This window comes from Siphateles boraxobius, unplaced genomic scaffold (genome assembly GCF_051911475.1).
Source record: "Siphateles boraxobius isolate OS27281-9 unplaced genomic scaffold, OSU_SipBor_1 7, whole genome shotgun sequence".
Taxonomy (NCBI): domain Eukaryota; kingdom Metazoa; phylum Chordata; class Actinopteri; order Cypriniformes; family Leuciscidae; genus Siphateles; species Siphateles boraxobius.
In genome coordinates this window covers 36424552-36442246 of record NW_027509197.1, presented here as the reverse complement: position 1 = coordinate 36442246, position 17695 = coordinate 36424552, and the positions used below count along the sequence as shown (strand labels likewise).

Genomic DNA, 17695 nt, shown 5'->3' with positions numbered 1-17695 from the left:
AACTGTTTTCAATATTGATGATAATAATAAGAATTGTTTCTTGAGCATCAAATCAGCATGAATGATTTCTGAAGGATCATGTGACACTGAAGACTGGAGAAATAATGCTGAAATTCATCTTGGCATCACAGGAATAAATTACATTTTTAAATATTTTAAACTGTTACCGTTTTTACTGTATTTTTGGTCAAATAAATGCAGATTTATTTTCTCTCATTATTTTATCTCATGGATCCCAAACTGTTGGTAGTGGAGATGAACTTGAAGCTAACAAACATACATGCCACAAAAAAAATATTGTGTGGGGTCTTAACGCAGCACTTCATTTAGCAAATTTTGTTTCCCTGCCCCAAAATGCACCAGGCTCCCATGTGTTGCCCCTTCTGAAACCCTAATCATCAGCTCTACTGGGTCACACTGACTGCACTTTGGTACTAAGCTGCTTGCCTCCCAACTTGTGTCTTACAGGTGATGAATAAAATGAACTGTCTACATTTTTTGGGTTGAGTCAGGAGGAGGACTTTATTAGTGTCCTAGATTTATTTTAGAAATGTAGCCCAACACCAGCGAACACATTATCTCATGTAGTTGGCCTTTGAAGGTAGCTGATAGCCGAGATCACATGCAGCGAAATGTGTTGTTGGCACACAGCAAACATCCCGAGGGCTGAATGGAGTATTCAGTGAGTATCAGTTTCTCACTTTATCTGCCTACAGGTCAAGGACATTTCATCAAAGATTTTATGCTTTTGTTCACCAGCAAAATGAATGAGATAAGATGATTCGAAATGAAGAACATTTCAGTGAATATAAGCAATAATATATATATATATATATATATATATATTAAATATGTGTGTGTATAATCATATACATTTATTTATGATATTTATACATATTTAATATAACTAAATATGTATCTATAATACACAACACACACACACACACACACACACACACACACACACACACACACACACACACACACACACACACACACACACACACACACACACACACACACACACACACACACACACATATATATATATATACAGCAGCTTTACTGTTAAAAACTAGCCATTCTCACCAGTTCCATCAACTTTCTGTTTGTAGATGATGTCCTTCACTGTATCAGAGAAGAAAATTGAATTGTCTGCAGCACTGAAGTCCACTCCAACAAAATAAGATGGAGTTCCTGTCACAGGTAGAATGATGTCTTCTTGTGTGGACAGGTTGAAGGGGATTCCTCTGACCGCCAGTTGACTGGAGAACAGCAGAAACTGCCTCACAGCTGCAAGAGACATATGTTTCATTATATGTTTTCTTTAAACATCAAGTTCTTGTATCTCAAAAGGTTGTTTGTATGAATGTCTTATATAAAAACATAAGATGCAAATGCTAATCAAAAACAAACACAAGGTGTGACTAAGATCTGTCTTACCGACGCATCTCTTGCCGTCAGCATGCAGATCGTAGCCCATTCGGCAGCGGCAGCGATATCCCAGACCGCCATTATCAGTTCTGTGACTCAGAACACAGATGTGCTCACAGCCTCCTCGATCATTGCCACAGGGGTTACTTACTGGCCGAGCAAACAAACATACATGTCACCAAAATAAAACCACAAAAAGAATAACAGTATTTTTGTTTAAAACCTCTCCTAAGCACAGTGATTATTCACAGGTGTTTTACTGCTTAACATAATGTTTACACTACAAATAAGATAAGATCACATTGCCTTTCTGATTATCTTTATGTGTGGTTTTATTGATCAAAACAAAACATTTTGGACCACACTTACACCTGTATTTAGCGCTGATCAATTGTGAATGCATAACCAGAGATATAAACAAGGTTCATGGAAACAGGAACTTGCTACTGCCAAAACATACACTGATATGCTGCTGTGAGTATGCAAGACATACTGTTGCTGCACAAATAGGATATTTATAAATTACCCATAGCAAATCTATACAGGTGGAGATGGGGAAGGTGGAGGGTTTCAGAATAACTGCTGCAAACTGCTATTGTGAATGCTAACCAGCCATTTAAATGTTGTGAGCAACAAGCTCATTGGCTGCAGATGCGATATGAACCAATTAGCTTGTGCCAAGTAGTTAACACTGTGTGAATATCATCAGTTTGCGTCAATGACCTATTAAACTGTGCTTCACTGCTTAAAACTTAGAGAATATGAGTGGGAAAATACTCATAGAACCAAACCCACCATAAAACCAAAACTGCAATGAAATCACATACTTATAGAATCAAAAACAGCAGTAAAATTCTGTTGGCGACATCTAAGTTTAATTTTAATCAAACTGAGTGACACATGCACTTTCTAGGTTGCTTACCAAAGGGCTGTTTGTATGCATGGACCACAGTCAGACCATGTGGTCTCTGAGGGGTCTTGTAGAGCTCCTGAGGACTGTTGTCGCTGTATTTATTAGCCTTCATAACTGCCATCTTAGTCCAGTCAGTGTAGTAGACCGAATGCTCGAACAAAGCAATGCCAAATGGATGAGGAATCACAGAACCACCATGAACCACCGTTTTCCTATCGGAGAATTCAAATAAGAGCCTTATACACTTCTGGAAAGTGGAAACAACATGGGAAAATAAGCATGCATTCCCAAATGAAGTATCTCCAAAACTTGTAGATGATACCTTTGCAAGCCATCGTAGGTTGTGGTTTCAATATAATCGTAACGGCTGTCCACCCAATACACTCTCTTGGCCTCAAGGTCCAAAGTAATCCCAGCAGGCCAGCCGAGTTTGGTCCTAATGATCCCATATCGATTGGTGCCATCCATGTAGGCCCTTTCCAGACCTGGTTCTCCATTCAGTGTATCCCAGTCAGAGAAGAAGAGGTACCTAAACTCAAACATAATAAACTCATTGTGAAACAAGACATTCTTTTAAAATCACATTTACTGTCTACAATAAAAAGAGTAAATAATCTTATATCCTATTATAATGACAAATCATGATTTATCAATCTAATGTTGCCCTGAAAGACTTGAAGAGCAACTTGAACTTCAAAGGTATTTACTCTAATATACTGTTAGCGCTCAGTTTGGACAGTATTGGGTTACGGATAAACCCTTGGGGATAAGAACAAGATTTTGAAATAAATACCCAAAGAACTTTATTTTCAAACACGATCCATAGCAATTCAACTTTACGCATTAATTGTCACTTCTCAATTTAGCAGGGGGCCACCTGGCCATACGGCCCTATCGGGTTTCCATGAAGCTCATCTTTGCTTAATTACTTTTGACTAATCCTTACAGACAGTGTACAACATTCCCGTTCTCAGTATCTGATGCTGCAGATCCGAGATCCGAGATCAGATTTATGATTTCACTAACAATGGGCGCGGATTATGTGTAGGAAGCTAGGATAATATTAAAGTCAATGGGAACCGTCTAACCTCTCCTCTGGGAACTCACCCCACAGTCGGGTCAAGCGCGAGACCTCTTGGGTTGCCCAGGTGTTCGGCGATCAACGTGACCCGATTGCTCCCGTCTAAGTCCACCATGTCGATTCTGTTGACACTGCCCTCTACCACATATAGCTTATTATTCACCCAGTCCACGGCGAGGTTTTCAGGATAGTCCACGGATACGTTCAGTACCATCTGCAAATGCGACCCATCCATATCCACGGAAAACACCTATTTGGAGAAAACAACTGGTTAAGGAAGCTGTTGTTGAGGTTTTAACAAAGCTGAAAAGACCAGTATTTGTTGAAGGGTTCTTAAGATAAAAAAGTTAAACTTCTTAAGTTGATTTCACTGAAATAAAATACAATATGGCTTGGCAAGTTGATAAAATTACTAACTAAATTACTAAATTTAGTTAATAAATTTATATTTTTGTATTCTGAGCATTTGAAAAATTATAGGGTAGCCCTTACTACAGATAAAACTAATTACTATGCCAGTTTGATTAGTTCTGGTGAAGGGAACATAAGAAAACTTTTTTCTGTGGTAAATAATATTTTAAAGCCACCTGATTATTTTCCTTCCCATCTTTACTCTGTTGATTTCTGTGAAACTTTTATGTCTATTTTTTATAAGGAAAATTTAAAACATTCATCAACAAATGTCTGTAACAAAATTAGATAGTTGTCAGTTCAACCCTTGTTCTGATCAACCTCTAAATTCTATGCTTTCCTCTTTTGAACTTCCAAGCATCGAGGAAGTAATCTATACTATTAATAAATCTAAATCTACCACATGTCAGTTAGATCCTATTCCAGCTTACTTGGTTAAAGCCTGCTTACCTTCTCTATCTTCTTTAATTACTGATATCATACATTCTTCACTTATTTATGGTATTGTTCCATCTCAACTGAAAAATGCTGTGATAACTCTTATACTTAAGAAACCGGGGGCTGATTCAAGTAACTTTGATAATTTTCGCCCCATTTCAAATCTTCCGTTTCTTTCTAAAATATTGGAAAGCTTTGTTGCAGCCCAAGTCCAGAATCATCTTTCTCATAATGGTCTGTGTGAGCAATTTCAATCTGGGTTTCGTCCTTATCATAGTGTTGAGACCGCACTAGTTACGATCTCTGATGACTTATTGTTAGCTACTGACTCAGGACTTTTATCTATACTAATTCTGCTCAATTTAAGTGAAGCATTTGGTACTATCTCGCACAGCATAATGTTGGACAGATTGGAGTCTATTGGAATTATTGGTACCCCCGTGACTTGGTTTTGATTGTACTTTACAGGTCGTGCTCAACTTGTACAGTTGAAACAGTTTCGTTCAAAGCCTTTGTATGTCAACACAGGTGTCTCCCAGGGCTCAGTATCGGGTCCTCTTTTATTTATTATTTATCTTTTACTCCTTGGTAATATTTTTAGGAAATTCATTGGTATTCGATTCCACTGCCGACGACACCCAACTTTACCTGTCCTCCAAACCTACCTCTACTTTTCCTCCATCTATGCTCTCAGATTGTTTAGCAGAGATTAAAGAATGGTTTACTTCAAATCTTATTAAACTTAGCAGTTAAACGGAAATTCTTCTTGTTGGCTCAAAAACCAATTTGATAAAATCCACATGTTCATCTGTGAATATTGACAACTTACCAGTGTCTGTATCTAAACAAGTTAAAAGTCTGCAGGTCATCCTTGACAGTACTCTCTCATTCGAAGCACACATAAACAGTGTCATTCGCTCTGCTTATTTCCATATACATAATATTAACAGACTTCGTCCGGCTCTGTCAGTAAAGAGCACAGCAATACTTGTTCATGCTTTAGTCACTTCCCGTTTAGATTAATGCAACAGTCTTTTTTATGGACTGCCTTCAAAGCTACTCCACAAACTTCAGCTAGTACAGAACTCGGCTGCTCGAATCATCTGCAGAACTCATCTAGCTGAACACATTACTCCCATATTACAACACTTACACTGACTCCCAGTTAAATATCGTACTAGTTTTAAAATTCTTCTTCTTACTTACAAGGCAGTCAACAATCTTGCCCCTTTATACTCATCTGACCTTCTTCATATTTACACTCCAACTCGGACTTTAAGATCATCTTCTTCACTCACACTTTTTTTCCATTTGAACTCGCACTACTTTCATGGGTTCCCGAGCCTTTAGTCATGCAGCTCCCTATTTATGGAACCTGCTGCCACAAGGTGTGTGAAACAGTGAAAGTCTTCGTGTTTTTAAATCTCGCCTTAAGATCTTTTAAGATTTTTTTCGGCAGGCTTTTATGTGATTACATTTACATTTTAATGCTGGTATACAGGCTGTAATAATGAGTATTCGTTTTTTTGTTGATTGTTTTATTGTGTTTGTAAGGTGTCCTTGCATGTAAGGCGCCTATAAATACAATGTGTAATAATAATAAATAAATAAATAAATAAATATACACACACACACACACACACACACACACACACACACACACACACACACACACACACACACACACACACACACACACACACACACACACACACACACCTCATCTCTCTCTCTCTCTCTCTCTCTCAATTATTAATTAAAATTAATGCTATAATTCATTAATTCATTCATTAAAGTAAATGTAATCTTACGCACTACTTTATATCTTTATCTTTGTCTGATTCAAAGCAGACAGAATCTAACGAGCTGTAACTGGCGAAAATAACCATAATTTTTACCCTTCCAGCCAAATATTGCACTGCAAACATCAATAACAGCTGTAAGTTGTGAATGCTGCAATATGCAGTGTATCCACGGCTAGCTGGGCATTAAACGATTTAAATGCATCTTGGCTTCGCGTCTGGTGGTTCTTAGCTTTCACATTGTCCATTATAATTGTTTAATGCACAGCTAGCTTTAGATTATTCCTTACTAATAGAATATAAATAATACTAACAACACAGGTTCAACCAGCTTCACTTTAAAGATCACGATAGACAACCAACCTCATAAGTTTGAATAGTAAACAGCATGGCTATGCTTTATTTCCTAGTGTGCTGCACGAAGTCAACCTATGTAAATCCAACCTGATCTAAGGTTTAGAATCCTACCAAAACAATCAAAACTTGGTCAAACCTTGACATTATATTCTCTTCTTAAATAATCATGGGTAATAAGATTGTTGTCTGGCTTGTATCATCTAACATCTGAGAGGTTGCCTTTCTCCGCTGCCCCAGAGGTGGTACTCTGAAACCACTGCCCTATTGATTAAAAGATGGCACCAGTTTCTCAGGCTGGATCCCTTGGCATCATGACACAAGCTAAGGCACCATTGCTCTTTGCAGGCTTTACCCTTTGGAAACCAGAGCCAAACGTCTAAAAGACTATGATTCTTAGCTGACCCGTTTAACAGAAACTCAAGCTGTGAAGGTGGTTTGGTGGTGTGGCTCTTTCCAGACCCCCTGCGAAGAGTCTCTACCAGCATTGTGTTATGTTGGGGTACTAATCGCAGAAACCCGTCTCCTTGTGTGTACCCACCTTTTTTTGCTCTATGGCGGAAGTCCAAATCACAAAGTAGCCAAGAGTTTGAAACAAAGCTCTTTGAGCTGGCCAAAAAATGAGTAAAAAAGGGACTGAACATGGGGAACACGAATACTGCACCGTCACTCCAGATCCTCTCAGGTTGCATAAAATTACGCAGAAATATGCACACACTCTCCTGTATATCAGACACTTTCTGGAGATTACAAAAATGTAGAGTCTAGCACCGATCTGATCCAGTTACCGTGACTGCAGCCCTTTGGGAGCCAGACTGCTCACCCATTTTTAACGTATTAGCAGTATCTACAGGCATCAGTTGAAGAATTCCCTTTTCCACTGACGGAAAGCCAACTTCCTTCATAGCCTCCAAACCAAAGCACTGATAGCTATTATATATGTTATTTTTTTCCCTCATATGTTTCTGTGTTGGGGTAAATTTTGTTTAAACATTAGCAAACAAAACGCAAGAAAAGGGTTTTCAAGGCAGTAAAATTGCACCGTAGCATTTTACTCTCAGTTCTATGTTGAGAATTAAGGAAAGAATATTAGTTTTTATGATATAAAGTTTTGGCCGTTACATCTCGGGTGTGCACTATTTTCTAATCATTAAACTGACAATCAATTATTCCGCTTATTCTACGGTTACCACACCTCAAGACATTGTTCAGATGTTGTATTTCAAGACATTTGTCAGGTTTTTTTCCTCTAATGTGTAGGACTAATTTCTTACACATCTCATCCCACGCCAAAACGTCATTTTAGAGCTAGTAACTTAGGCTTGAGTCATTGATAGCGGACTAATGCAGTTATTAATGCAGTTATTAGAGAGAGAGAGAGAGAGAGAGAGAGAGAGAGAGAGAGAGCGAGAGAGATTAAGCGTGTGTGAATTACCTGAGTCTGTGCTTGTCTCAACATTGTTCGGCAGCAGCGTCTCTACTGATAGCAAAACTGTAAGTTTATCTGATTCAAGAACAGCGCCGTTATTACCTCGCTAGTGAGAAATGTGATGTAGCTTTTAAGTCGCTAAACTATTTTACTGATAAAATCGTTAGAGCAGTGTTGACAACACGTTTCTGTGCGAGTGTGTGTGTGTGTGTGAACTGTATGTGTGTGTGTTTGAGCGGGAGAGAGAGTGGGAGAAAATAAGTATGTGCTTTCCGTACATAATAAAACGTAATTTTGTGGCAAAAAAACACAGAAATAATCTGTCATTTTTATCCCATTGTTTACTATATTTATTTGCTTGTTCAGTGTCATTGTGAGTTTTGGCTCTTTTGCTGTTGTAGACTGTAAATCATTTGTCGAAGTGATATGGACATGCGATGCGGTCAAGAACTGCCTGGAACTACTTTAGCCATTGCGTTAGGGCTGCACAATTAATGGTAATTCTAATTGCGATTACGATTACGGATGCCACGATTACGTAATCGTTCAAAGCCGCGATTACAAAAGAAAATCCACTCTGCGTGTGTGTGTTTAAAGCATAATTATGTTAAGAGAGGCGAATCACGGCTACTTCAGAAAACCCAGCACAATATGACATACCAGGCAGTACAGTACTTGTGTGTGTGTTAACAATTTTTGTGTAAACATGTATTATAATATGCCTATATATATTCAATGTAAATTGTGATAATCGTAATTAATAATCGCAATTACAATTTCAAGGGAATAATCGGCAATTATGATTTTTGTCATAATAGTGCAGCTCTACATTGCGTTTCCCTGTATAAAATTGCAAACCTTAGAATGTTTGTCAACCAATTAGATTCAAGTATACATATAATATCGTTCAAAAGTTTAAGGTCAGCATGATTTAAAAAATATATATAAATACTTTTATTCAGCAATCATACATTAAATTGATCAAGAGTAACAGTATACACATTTATAATGTATAATTGCTGTTCTTTTAAACTTTCCATGAAATATATACATATATATATATATATATATCCTGAAAAAACTAAAAATATTAAGCAGCACAACTGTTTTTACCATTGATAATAATAAGAAATGTTTCTTGAGCAGCAAATCAGGATATTATAATGATTTCTAAAGGATCATGTGACACTGAAGACTGGAGTAATGATGCTGAAGATTCAGCTTTGATCACAGCAATAAAATACATTTTTAAATATTATTATCCTAAAATAGAAAACAGTTGATTATGATAATTCACATCATTACTATTTTTACTGTATTATTTGGTCAAATAAATGCCCACTCGTGAGCATTCAAAACTTATTTTAAAAAAATCTTACCGACCAAACTTTTAGATGGCAGTGTGTGTATATGTTCACATTACACATTCATTAACTTGTTGCTATTATGCATTTGAGAGTTGTCTGAAGTTGTAACCTATTTTTAGTGAAAACTGATATTATATATAGACTTTAAATGTGTTTTAATTTCTAAGTGGGTCGGTGAGGGTTAACATAATATTACTTGGTCTTGATTGCTTCAGGAAGAGTTTAGGGAGGCTTGGAAGATGCTGGCACACTCTCTTTGGGCCTTTAGCCAAACGTTGTTGCTGGGGTGTGTGAGGTGAGATCAGAGCAGTCTGACTGGCACAATGATTGTATGTGTGTGTGTGTGTTGAGGGTCAGGGACGTTAGTACATCTCCAAGGAGGAAGAGCTGGTATAATGCAGAGCTTTGTTATCAACAACAAATGTAACATCGATATCTCTCGGCCTGACAAGGTTAGAACATCAGTAATCTGTGAAATGCCACTTATTAAATTCAGGAAAGCTGAGAAGCCGTGGCAGGTGCCAGAGCATTAAATGAATGTAAGTGGGAAACATTAATGCCACACACTGAGCTATGAAAAATGGTACAATGAGCAGTAAAGCAATTAGAACTGGCAGATATAAATCTCAAACATTCACAATATATCCAATTATTTTGCTAACACTATAAAAATATAATCAAGTTAAGCAATATTGTAAATATTGTGCCTTCATTTTTTTATAGATTTTAACCGTATTCAACTTGCATTAAACAACTACTAGGCTACAATGGCTGTTTGATGGAAAAATTATTTACAAAAATATCAACCTTGTCAAAAGATATTGAGATTACACACCAGGTCAAACGATTGGGATTGGTACGTTTTTAAAAAAAAATTTAAAATAAGTCTCTTATCCTCACCAAGGCTGCATTTTTTTGCATTTATCTGCACTAATTAAAATAGTAAAAATATGAATGTGTAATATTATTATAATTTAAACTAACTGATTTCTATTTGAATATCTTTTAAAATATAATTTATTCCTGTGATGCAAAGCTGAATTTTCAGCATCATTTCTCCAGTCTTCAGTGTCACATGATCCTTCAGAAATCATTCTAATATGATGATTTGGTGCTTAGGAAACATTTCTTATTTTTATCAATGTTGAAAACTGCTTAACATTTCTGTAGATACCAAACTTTTTTCAGGATTCTTTGAAAAACACAAAGTTCAAAAACAGCATTTTTTCAAAATATAACCTAACATAAATTGTGTAACATAAATAAATAAATGACTTTACACAATTGAAATATTCCTTGTTGAATAAAGGAAAAAAGAAAAACTCTTCCCAAACTTTTGAACAGTAGTATATAATTGCCCAGCCCTGCTCATTTTTAGGAACTATATGCAACCTGCAAGGATTGTTGTTTCCTAGTCTGAAATCCATTTTACCTTATTTTGGATTGTGTCTGTCCAAAAGACCCTGTTCAGCTGATAGTGGAAGTCCACACCAACAGCAACTCCTCTGTTCTGGGACTCAACCAGGGTTTGAGCGCTGTGTCCATGGACATCAGCAATCAGCAAGTCTCTCCCATTGGAGAATATCAGAGAGGGCATCCCAGCTAAAGATAACCAAACAAAGTGGATTCATTAATTAATATGCGTTCAAAATGAAGGATACAGTTTGATAATCTTCAGAGAGCTCACATAATATAATGAACATTTGACAAGACATAACTAATGTGAGAGAGTTTAGGATTGGCTTGTTAGTCATATTCCCAGGCCTGCCAAACAAATGGTTGGGAGGCAGACATTTCAGGAGCTTAATAACATGATGGCATTCAATGCAAACTGGGGCGCTTGAAGAGAAATGGGCTGCAAAAAGCCTGATTAATGGACATATAAGATAAGAGTTCACACTAGGAATATTAGTCTGAAAGCCATGATACATGAGTGAAAGCATGCAGGAAAATACAATGCAGACATAACAGCAAAAAGAGAAAAAAACAAAACAATGAATAAATAGAACAATACTTGTAAATCTGTGTAAAATATATTTAAAAATATTCCTTAATTTAATATGATTTATTATGTGAAAAAAAAAAAAATCGTGGGTGAAAATTTTTGCGAAGATTTCGAAGGACGTCAACTTTATAATATAATCATTATGATCACAAGCTGTAATCATTGCCTAACATGTTCATTGTGTCTTCTTAATCAGCTACATAACTTGTATTATCTAATATCTATGACACAGTGATGAACGTTACACAGTTATTAAACAGAACTGAATTGAGCTGAATGACACTATTATCTTTTTCAGAACTGCTTTACAGCAAAATGTGATTTTGTCTCATATTTTGCATCATTGATCGTAATTTTCCTGTTAATCACTGTGAAGCTGTTTGAAACTATATTGTATAAAGTGCTTTATAAATAAAGGTGACTTTACTTGGCACTCATCTCTGACTGATAACAGAACATGCATTTTTGTGAAGCTGCTTTGAAGCAAATAAACTTGAATTAAACAGAATGTCAATGAATCAACTAGGGTACTCCACCAGACAGCGTCTACACACCGGGATTGAGTATATAGGCAGGATGTCAGAGGCCTGAATGAACCTACATGAGGGATTTGCTCGGCAGTATCTGTGCCGCTCCAGAAGGTAACCCTCTCGACAGCTGCAGCGATGGCTTCCGATCCGATCCTCGCACAGCTGGTCACACATACCCCATAGACTGCAGTCATCATAATCTGCATGTGCACAAAATACAGGGATAGAGTCCAGTTCATGTCAAGTTTGATTGAGTCTGCGAATAACCATTTTCATCACCAGTCAAACGTTTTACCGATGCATGAGCGGCTGTCGTTTCTGCTGACCACATATCCTGGAGGACAGGCACAGGTTCCTCCGTCAGGAGAGGCGTGACAATGATATTCACAGCTCAAGGATGCACAGCGCCATATACCTGACACAAAACACAGCTACATGTCACTCGAAATGTTAGGTAAACTTTAAAGACAGCATGAAAAAAGAAGTTGCGATCGTCTTATCTTTCATAATGTGACTTATATCCGAGTGAAACGACAGAAAAAATGTAGGACGGAACTTGAAATTGATTGGTTGGGTGTGGTTTGCTATTGGTGGATCTCATGTGAGTGACAGGTTGCCCCGCCCTCATGCCAGTAAACACATCATCAGAGAAGAGAAGAGATATCATAGAGATATCAAGAGCGAGGGGAAGTTATTTTGATTAAAGATGAGGGCACATGAATTAAAAATAAAGATAAATGTGTTATTGTTACACTGTAAACATTTTTTTAAGAAGTTCATAAATAATAATAAAGTTAATGAAAAAAGTTATCATAGTAGATAAAACGAAGGTTATTGGAGTATGTTTTATAAAAAAATACTATTTCAGTCTTTTTACTTCAAAATTTCACAGTTAATTCAATGTATTAATTGCTCTTACTTTTTAATTATTCATGTCTTTTTGATTATGTCTACTTGTGTTGTTTCTACACCAAATAATATAAAATAAATAGAATATAAATATTAGATCTGAAATAAATGAAAATAAGAACTGAAACAAAATAGGTTTTAAGTTAAAGTACTAAAATGACTAAAACTAAATTAAAATATACGGCTATATACGGGTAAAAATATAAAGAAACTAATAAAAATTAAAAAAGCACATAAAAAAATGAATCACAAAAATAAAACCTGAAAATATAAAAATAAAAGCTAATTAAAAATACGAATACATACGATAATAGGCTAGTATATAGATAATCCTAAAATAACACTTAAAAGTCAGCTAGTGTTACAGTGGCTTTAGTGGAGTTTAGGTGGTAACTGACTGCAGTTGCGTCCAGCAGTGTTGTTGGTTTCATCTTCTCCGTCTGGACAGTGTACCGTCCCGTCACAGAGGTGGTCAAGAGGGATGCAAACACTAGAAGAAGGACACGGCCACTCCCCTGGATAGCATTCACGCTGTACATTGTCTAAACACATCACATAAAACACAATTTCAGCCCATATTCATATTAAGAAAAAATGAAAATGAAGCCTGGTTTTTGCAATAATTAGCATGCAGAGCAACATTTCAAAGGCTTACCGCAGTCTTTCTCATCCGCATTGTCCTCGCAGTCGTCCTCTCCATCACACAGCCAGACCTGATGAATGCAGCGGCCGCTGGGACAGGTGTAGTATGTTCCTCTGCAGGTCGGGTAGGCTGTAGATAGCATATACACAGGCTTTTCTAAGCTACTGCTTAATGTTACCTTTTTACATTCTATATGATTAGATGTGGAAAAAGGTGCAAAATTTAATCTTCATACTGCAGTTCTGTTCATCACTTCTATCTCCACAATCATCGTCATGGTCGCAGACGTATCCGCGAGGAATACACTCTCCGTTATTGCACTGAAACTGACCGCTACTGCACCGCCGGGCTGAACACAAACAAGACACATCCATGACACAATTTGAAACAAAAGTTAAATATAGTTTAATACAGTGGAAAATAACAACACGAAAGTACATTTTTGTCATTGTTTATTCACCCTCATCCTCACCCTCACCCTCGTATTCACCCAATATGTGCGCTACAGTATATTATGATGCATATGAAGCCATACAATAGATCTGTGTGCGGTCAGTTCTAAATTTAAGCCTCTAAAATATCATTTGTTCCTGTTTTCAATTCACAAATGCCGTATTTGAACAAATTACACCAGGTTTGATATCACTGATGGGAAATGTAATTGGTTTTCAAATGTCGCTGTGAATCGTGAGAAAAAAAAACAAGACTGCGAATGGGACAATCAGTGAACAATAACTTAAATTTGCTTTAATCGTTTCAAAAAACTATCAAATGGCTTCATAAAAAATTACAAGTTGCACAAAAGTCACTGTTATTCATATTTTTTTTTATGCCTAGCATCTTATTTTGTGTTTCACAGAATCAGGGTTATTAACTAAAACTATTAAAAACATTTTTGTTAATTGTAATAAAGCTGAAATTAAAAAAAAGTTATATAAACATGAATTGAAATACGTTGAAGCACTAAAACTACTAATTCAATAGAAATATTAACTAAAACTGAACTAATACCACAACTGATTTTTTTTACTTAACAGTAATATAAAAAACTAATAAAAAAATTTGTAACAAAATTACTAAAATATAGACTGAAATTGAAATGTGAACTGAAAATATAAAAATAAGCGTGAATTCAAAATATTAATAAAAACCATAATACTAAAATAAAATACTAAAAATGTTTTATTATTATACATATTAAATAAATTATATATATATATATATATATATATATATATATATATGTATATGCATTTTTCTAAATATATTTCTCACATAACCAAATATTATAGCTGCAAAAGCGTGCAGTGGTAAATGTAGCATAAACATTTTCCAGGCCATCCAGTAGATGACTGTGTCTATATACGTGTCCTGCCAGGGAAAGATACTCACTGCAATTGGCCTCGTCGGATCCGTCTCGGCAGTTGAGCACCTGGTCACAGCGCTGGCTCCTGTTATAGCACGCACCGTTAGCACACCTCAGCTCCGAGCACTCTGGGTAGACTGAGAAATAGAGACTCTGTCCATCACTTAGTCATTCAATTAAATATAACCACTGTGTAATGCAATCCAGCATCCACTGAGGTACGGCATACAGTGAGTGGTCTTAATGTACAGTACGAGCAAAGAATCAGCATACAATCAGCAACCGTTATGTGTGTAGTAAGTCTGTTACAGTAAAGAAGTATGTGATAAGAGCTCAATGATGGCACAGAAACTGAACTGACACCTGCACTAATCCACAGAGGAATCTGCAATCAACTCTGACAAACAAAAAGCATATTGTGGCCATTTCTGTCCATCAGCGAGACTCTTAATCTTACAAATTGATTAAAATGCCAAAGGAGCCTTTGAGGTAGGAGAAAACACACATACCTTGTGTATGTGTGTGAGTGTGTGTTTCCTCCCTCAAACAATATGTCAAATGTTCACACTATACAATTATATTATTCACACTATCAAATTAAGCAATATCATGAAATTTGAGATGTTTATGCACCTATTTGATATTTAAGTGTCATTTGAGTACTTTTGCTTCCTCCCTATTTTGGGACTTCCAAAAATAAATTTGAGCATTATTAAAGCAAATTCATTAAATGCTATGTTCATTAAATGCAATGCAACTTTGCATACTGAGTGGTATATATTGTTATTAAGCACCAAATAAATACAAATTATTAAATAAGAATCTTATATTTGTTCATTTCATGGAAAAACTAGATTTGTACTGTATTTTACTACTCGCTTTAACCATTTTTTATCTAATTGGCTGCAATGGTGTTTGGTTCAAAATGTCTGACAGAAAAGGTTTGGGGATAGTAAGGATGCATTCAATTGATCAAAACTGACAGTAAGCTTTTAGATTCTTACAAAAGATTTCCATTTCAAATAAATGCTGTTATTTAGAACTTTCTATTCATTAAAGAATCATTAAAGAAAATAATAACAAAAATATGAAGCAGTTGTTTTTAACATTGATAATAAGAATGTTTTATTAGCAGCAAATCAGCATTTAAGAATGATTTCTGAAGGATCATGTGACACTGAAGTAATGATACTGAAAATTCAGCTTTGATCACAGGAATAAATTACATTTTAAAATATATTCAAATAAGAAAATAGTAATTTTAAATTGTAAAGATATTTCAGAATATTACTGTTTTTGCTGTATTTTGGTGAGCATAAGAGATTTTTTGGAAACACTGTTGAATGGTACAACACGACTGTGAGATATATTTAACTATCCTGCCCAGCTCTATTCCCATAACACACACACGCCAGCAGAATACTTACAGCAGTTTCTCTCATCTGCTCCATCTAGGCAGTCAGGTACTCGGTCGCACCTGTATCCTCCCGGGATGCAGGCCCCGTTCGTACAGGTGAACTGTGAACCGGAGCACGTCCTGCCAGCTGCCAGCAAAGATCACACAGACATGATTATAATATGAGTGCGCTGGGTGGTCCTCGTCTTCACTAAAGTGGGATACTCTCCCTACGACACAGGCGCGCTTTGCCTGTTGTTTCTCATACTGTTGCCTGCACATCTGAGATATCGTGTTTCCCCGACATGACGGAAATTACATCCCGGTACATTACTGGGAGTCAATGGAGCTCTCAGCTCTGACGGACAGTCGTAATTGAAATGGAAGCAGAAAGTGAGGGAGAGAGATAAGGAGTACTCACGGCAGTGCTGCCTTTCATCGGAGCCATCCTCGCAATCCTCCTCATCATCACAAACCCAGTGCTGAGGAATGCACTCGCCGTCACTCAGGCACTGGAACTGAGCGCTCTCGCAGGTGGGCTGGGCTGGAAGAGCGCAATGAGACGGCATTGTTAACCATGCTAGAAGAGACTTGAGCTGGCCTGCGCTAAGAGGCCACCTTTCAAATAGCTCAGAATTCCTTGACAGATCTCATAAACAGAGGAATGGAAGAACTGATACAGACAGAGAAATAAGCACGCCAAAAAATGGACTTTTCTGATCATATTAATTGAATATTTTTCCTTATTTATTGGTCCAGAGTTGTTAATAGCATACTATCTATACCCTTTCTGAAGTATATAGTATGTACTCTTTGCATACTATCAGATCAGATCTGGGCTGAATTTACTATACAACAACATGATTCGCTGCCTAACTACCATCGTACGATGCCTCACTAGAGAAATTAACTAGCTAGTCACAATTGCTTCCCAAAACCATACACTGAAAAAAATTGGTCGTAGAAAAAATGTTCACTCAAGAATTTGCTAGTAAACTTCTGAATTATTTACAAATAAATGGCAAGCAGCGCACTTAATTAAAGTAGAAAGACTGAAACAGGTGTTTCTTGTAAGAAGTAATCCAATAATCATTGTTTTATTCACTACTTCGAAAAATATTTTCTTATAGTGTAGTAACATCCGTCGCACATCAGTCGTTAATGTCTTCATGCACAGGTGTTTAGTAATAACTTCTGCAAATTAATCGATTCATTAATGTCTGATTATTATAATTCTTTTACATGCAAAAGAAAGCCATTCATTTTTTTAATCACGTTAACATGCAGTATGTAATTGCTGTACACTTTGCTCCCGTACCATAGGCTATATATGCAGGTCAGTCAGTCAGCAGCTGTTTCATGTGTTCCTTGTCATTGTTAGTTGACCTAGGTTGTGTCTGAAATCACCCCATATACCCTTAAATAGGGCACTATTTGAGGGGACAGCCATTTGTAGTGGTGGCTGAAACATAATCAAGTGTACTCATTCAATCCCACAATGCACCGTAAAAAACGCAGCTGATAGTTTTGTACACAGACAAAACTACTAGTATACTATTATACTAGTATGTGACATTTCCGTATGTACAGAATACCAACTAAATGTGCCAAAATGTG

At 36.5% G+C, this 17695-nt stretch overlaps 1 protein-coding gene across 2 annotated transcripts in view; it reads right to left on the bottom strand.

Annotated features, from left to right (window-relative positions):
• The window catches only part of lrp2a (low density lipoprotein receptor-related protein 2a), a 99289-nt gene that overhangs the window by 68359 nt on the left and 13235 nt on the right, over positions 1–17695 (bottom strand). For both annotated transcript variants that reach the window (XM_077215888.1, XM_077215889.1), the window contains exons 3-16: positions 16500–16622; positions 16110–16226; positions 14709–14819; positions 13552–13665; positions 13329–13445; positions 13072–13215; positions 12060–12179; positions 11836–11964; positions 10662–10831; positions 3455–3678; positions 2670–2876; positions 2357–2559; positions 1444–1584; positions 1090–1293 (exon numbers count right to left, since the gene is read on the bottom strand). In XM_077215888.1, the coding sequence (XP_077072003.1) occupies positions 1090–1293; positions 1444–1584; positions 2357–2559; positions 2670–2876; positions 3455–3678; positions 10662–10831; positions 11836–11964; positions 12060–12179; positions 13072–13215; positions 13329–13445; positions 13552–13665; positions 14709–14819; positions 16110–16226; positions 16500–16622 (2124 nt within the window). The remainder of the gene's footprint in view (positions 1–1089; positions 1294–1443; positions 1585–2356; positions 2560–2669; positions 2877–3454; positions 3679–10661; positions 10832–11835; positions 11965–12059; positions 12180–13071; positions 13216–13328; positions 13446–13551; positions 13666–14708; positions 14820–16109; positions 16227–16499; positions 16623–17695) is intronic.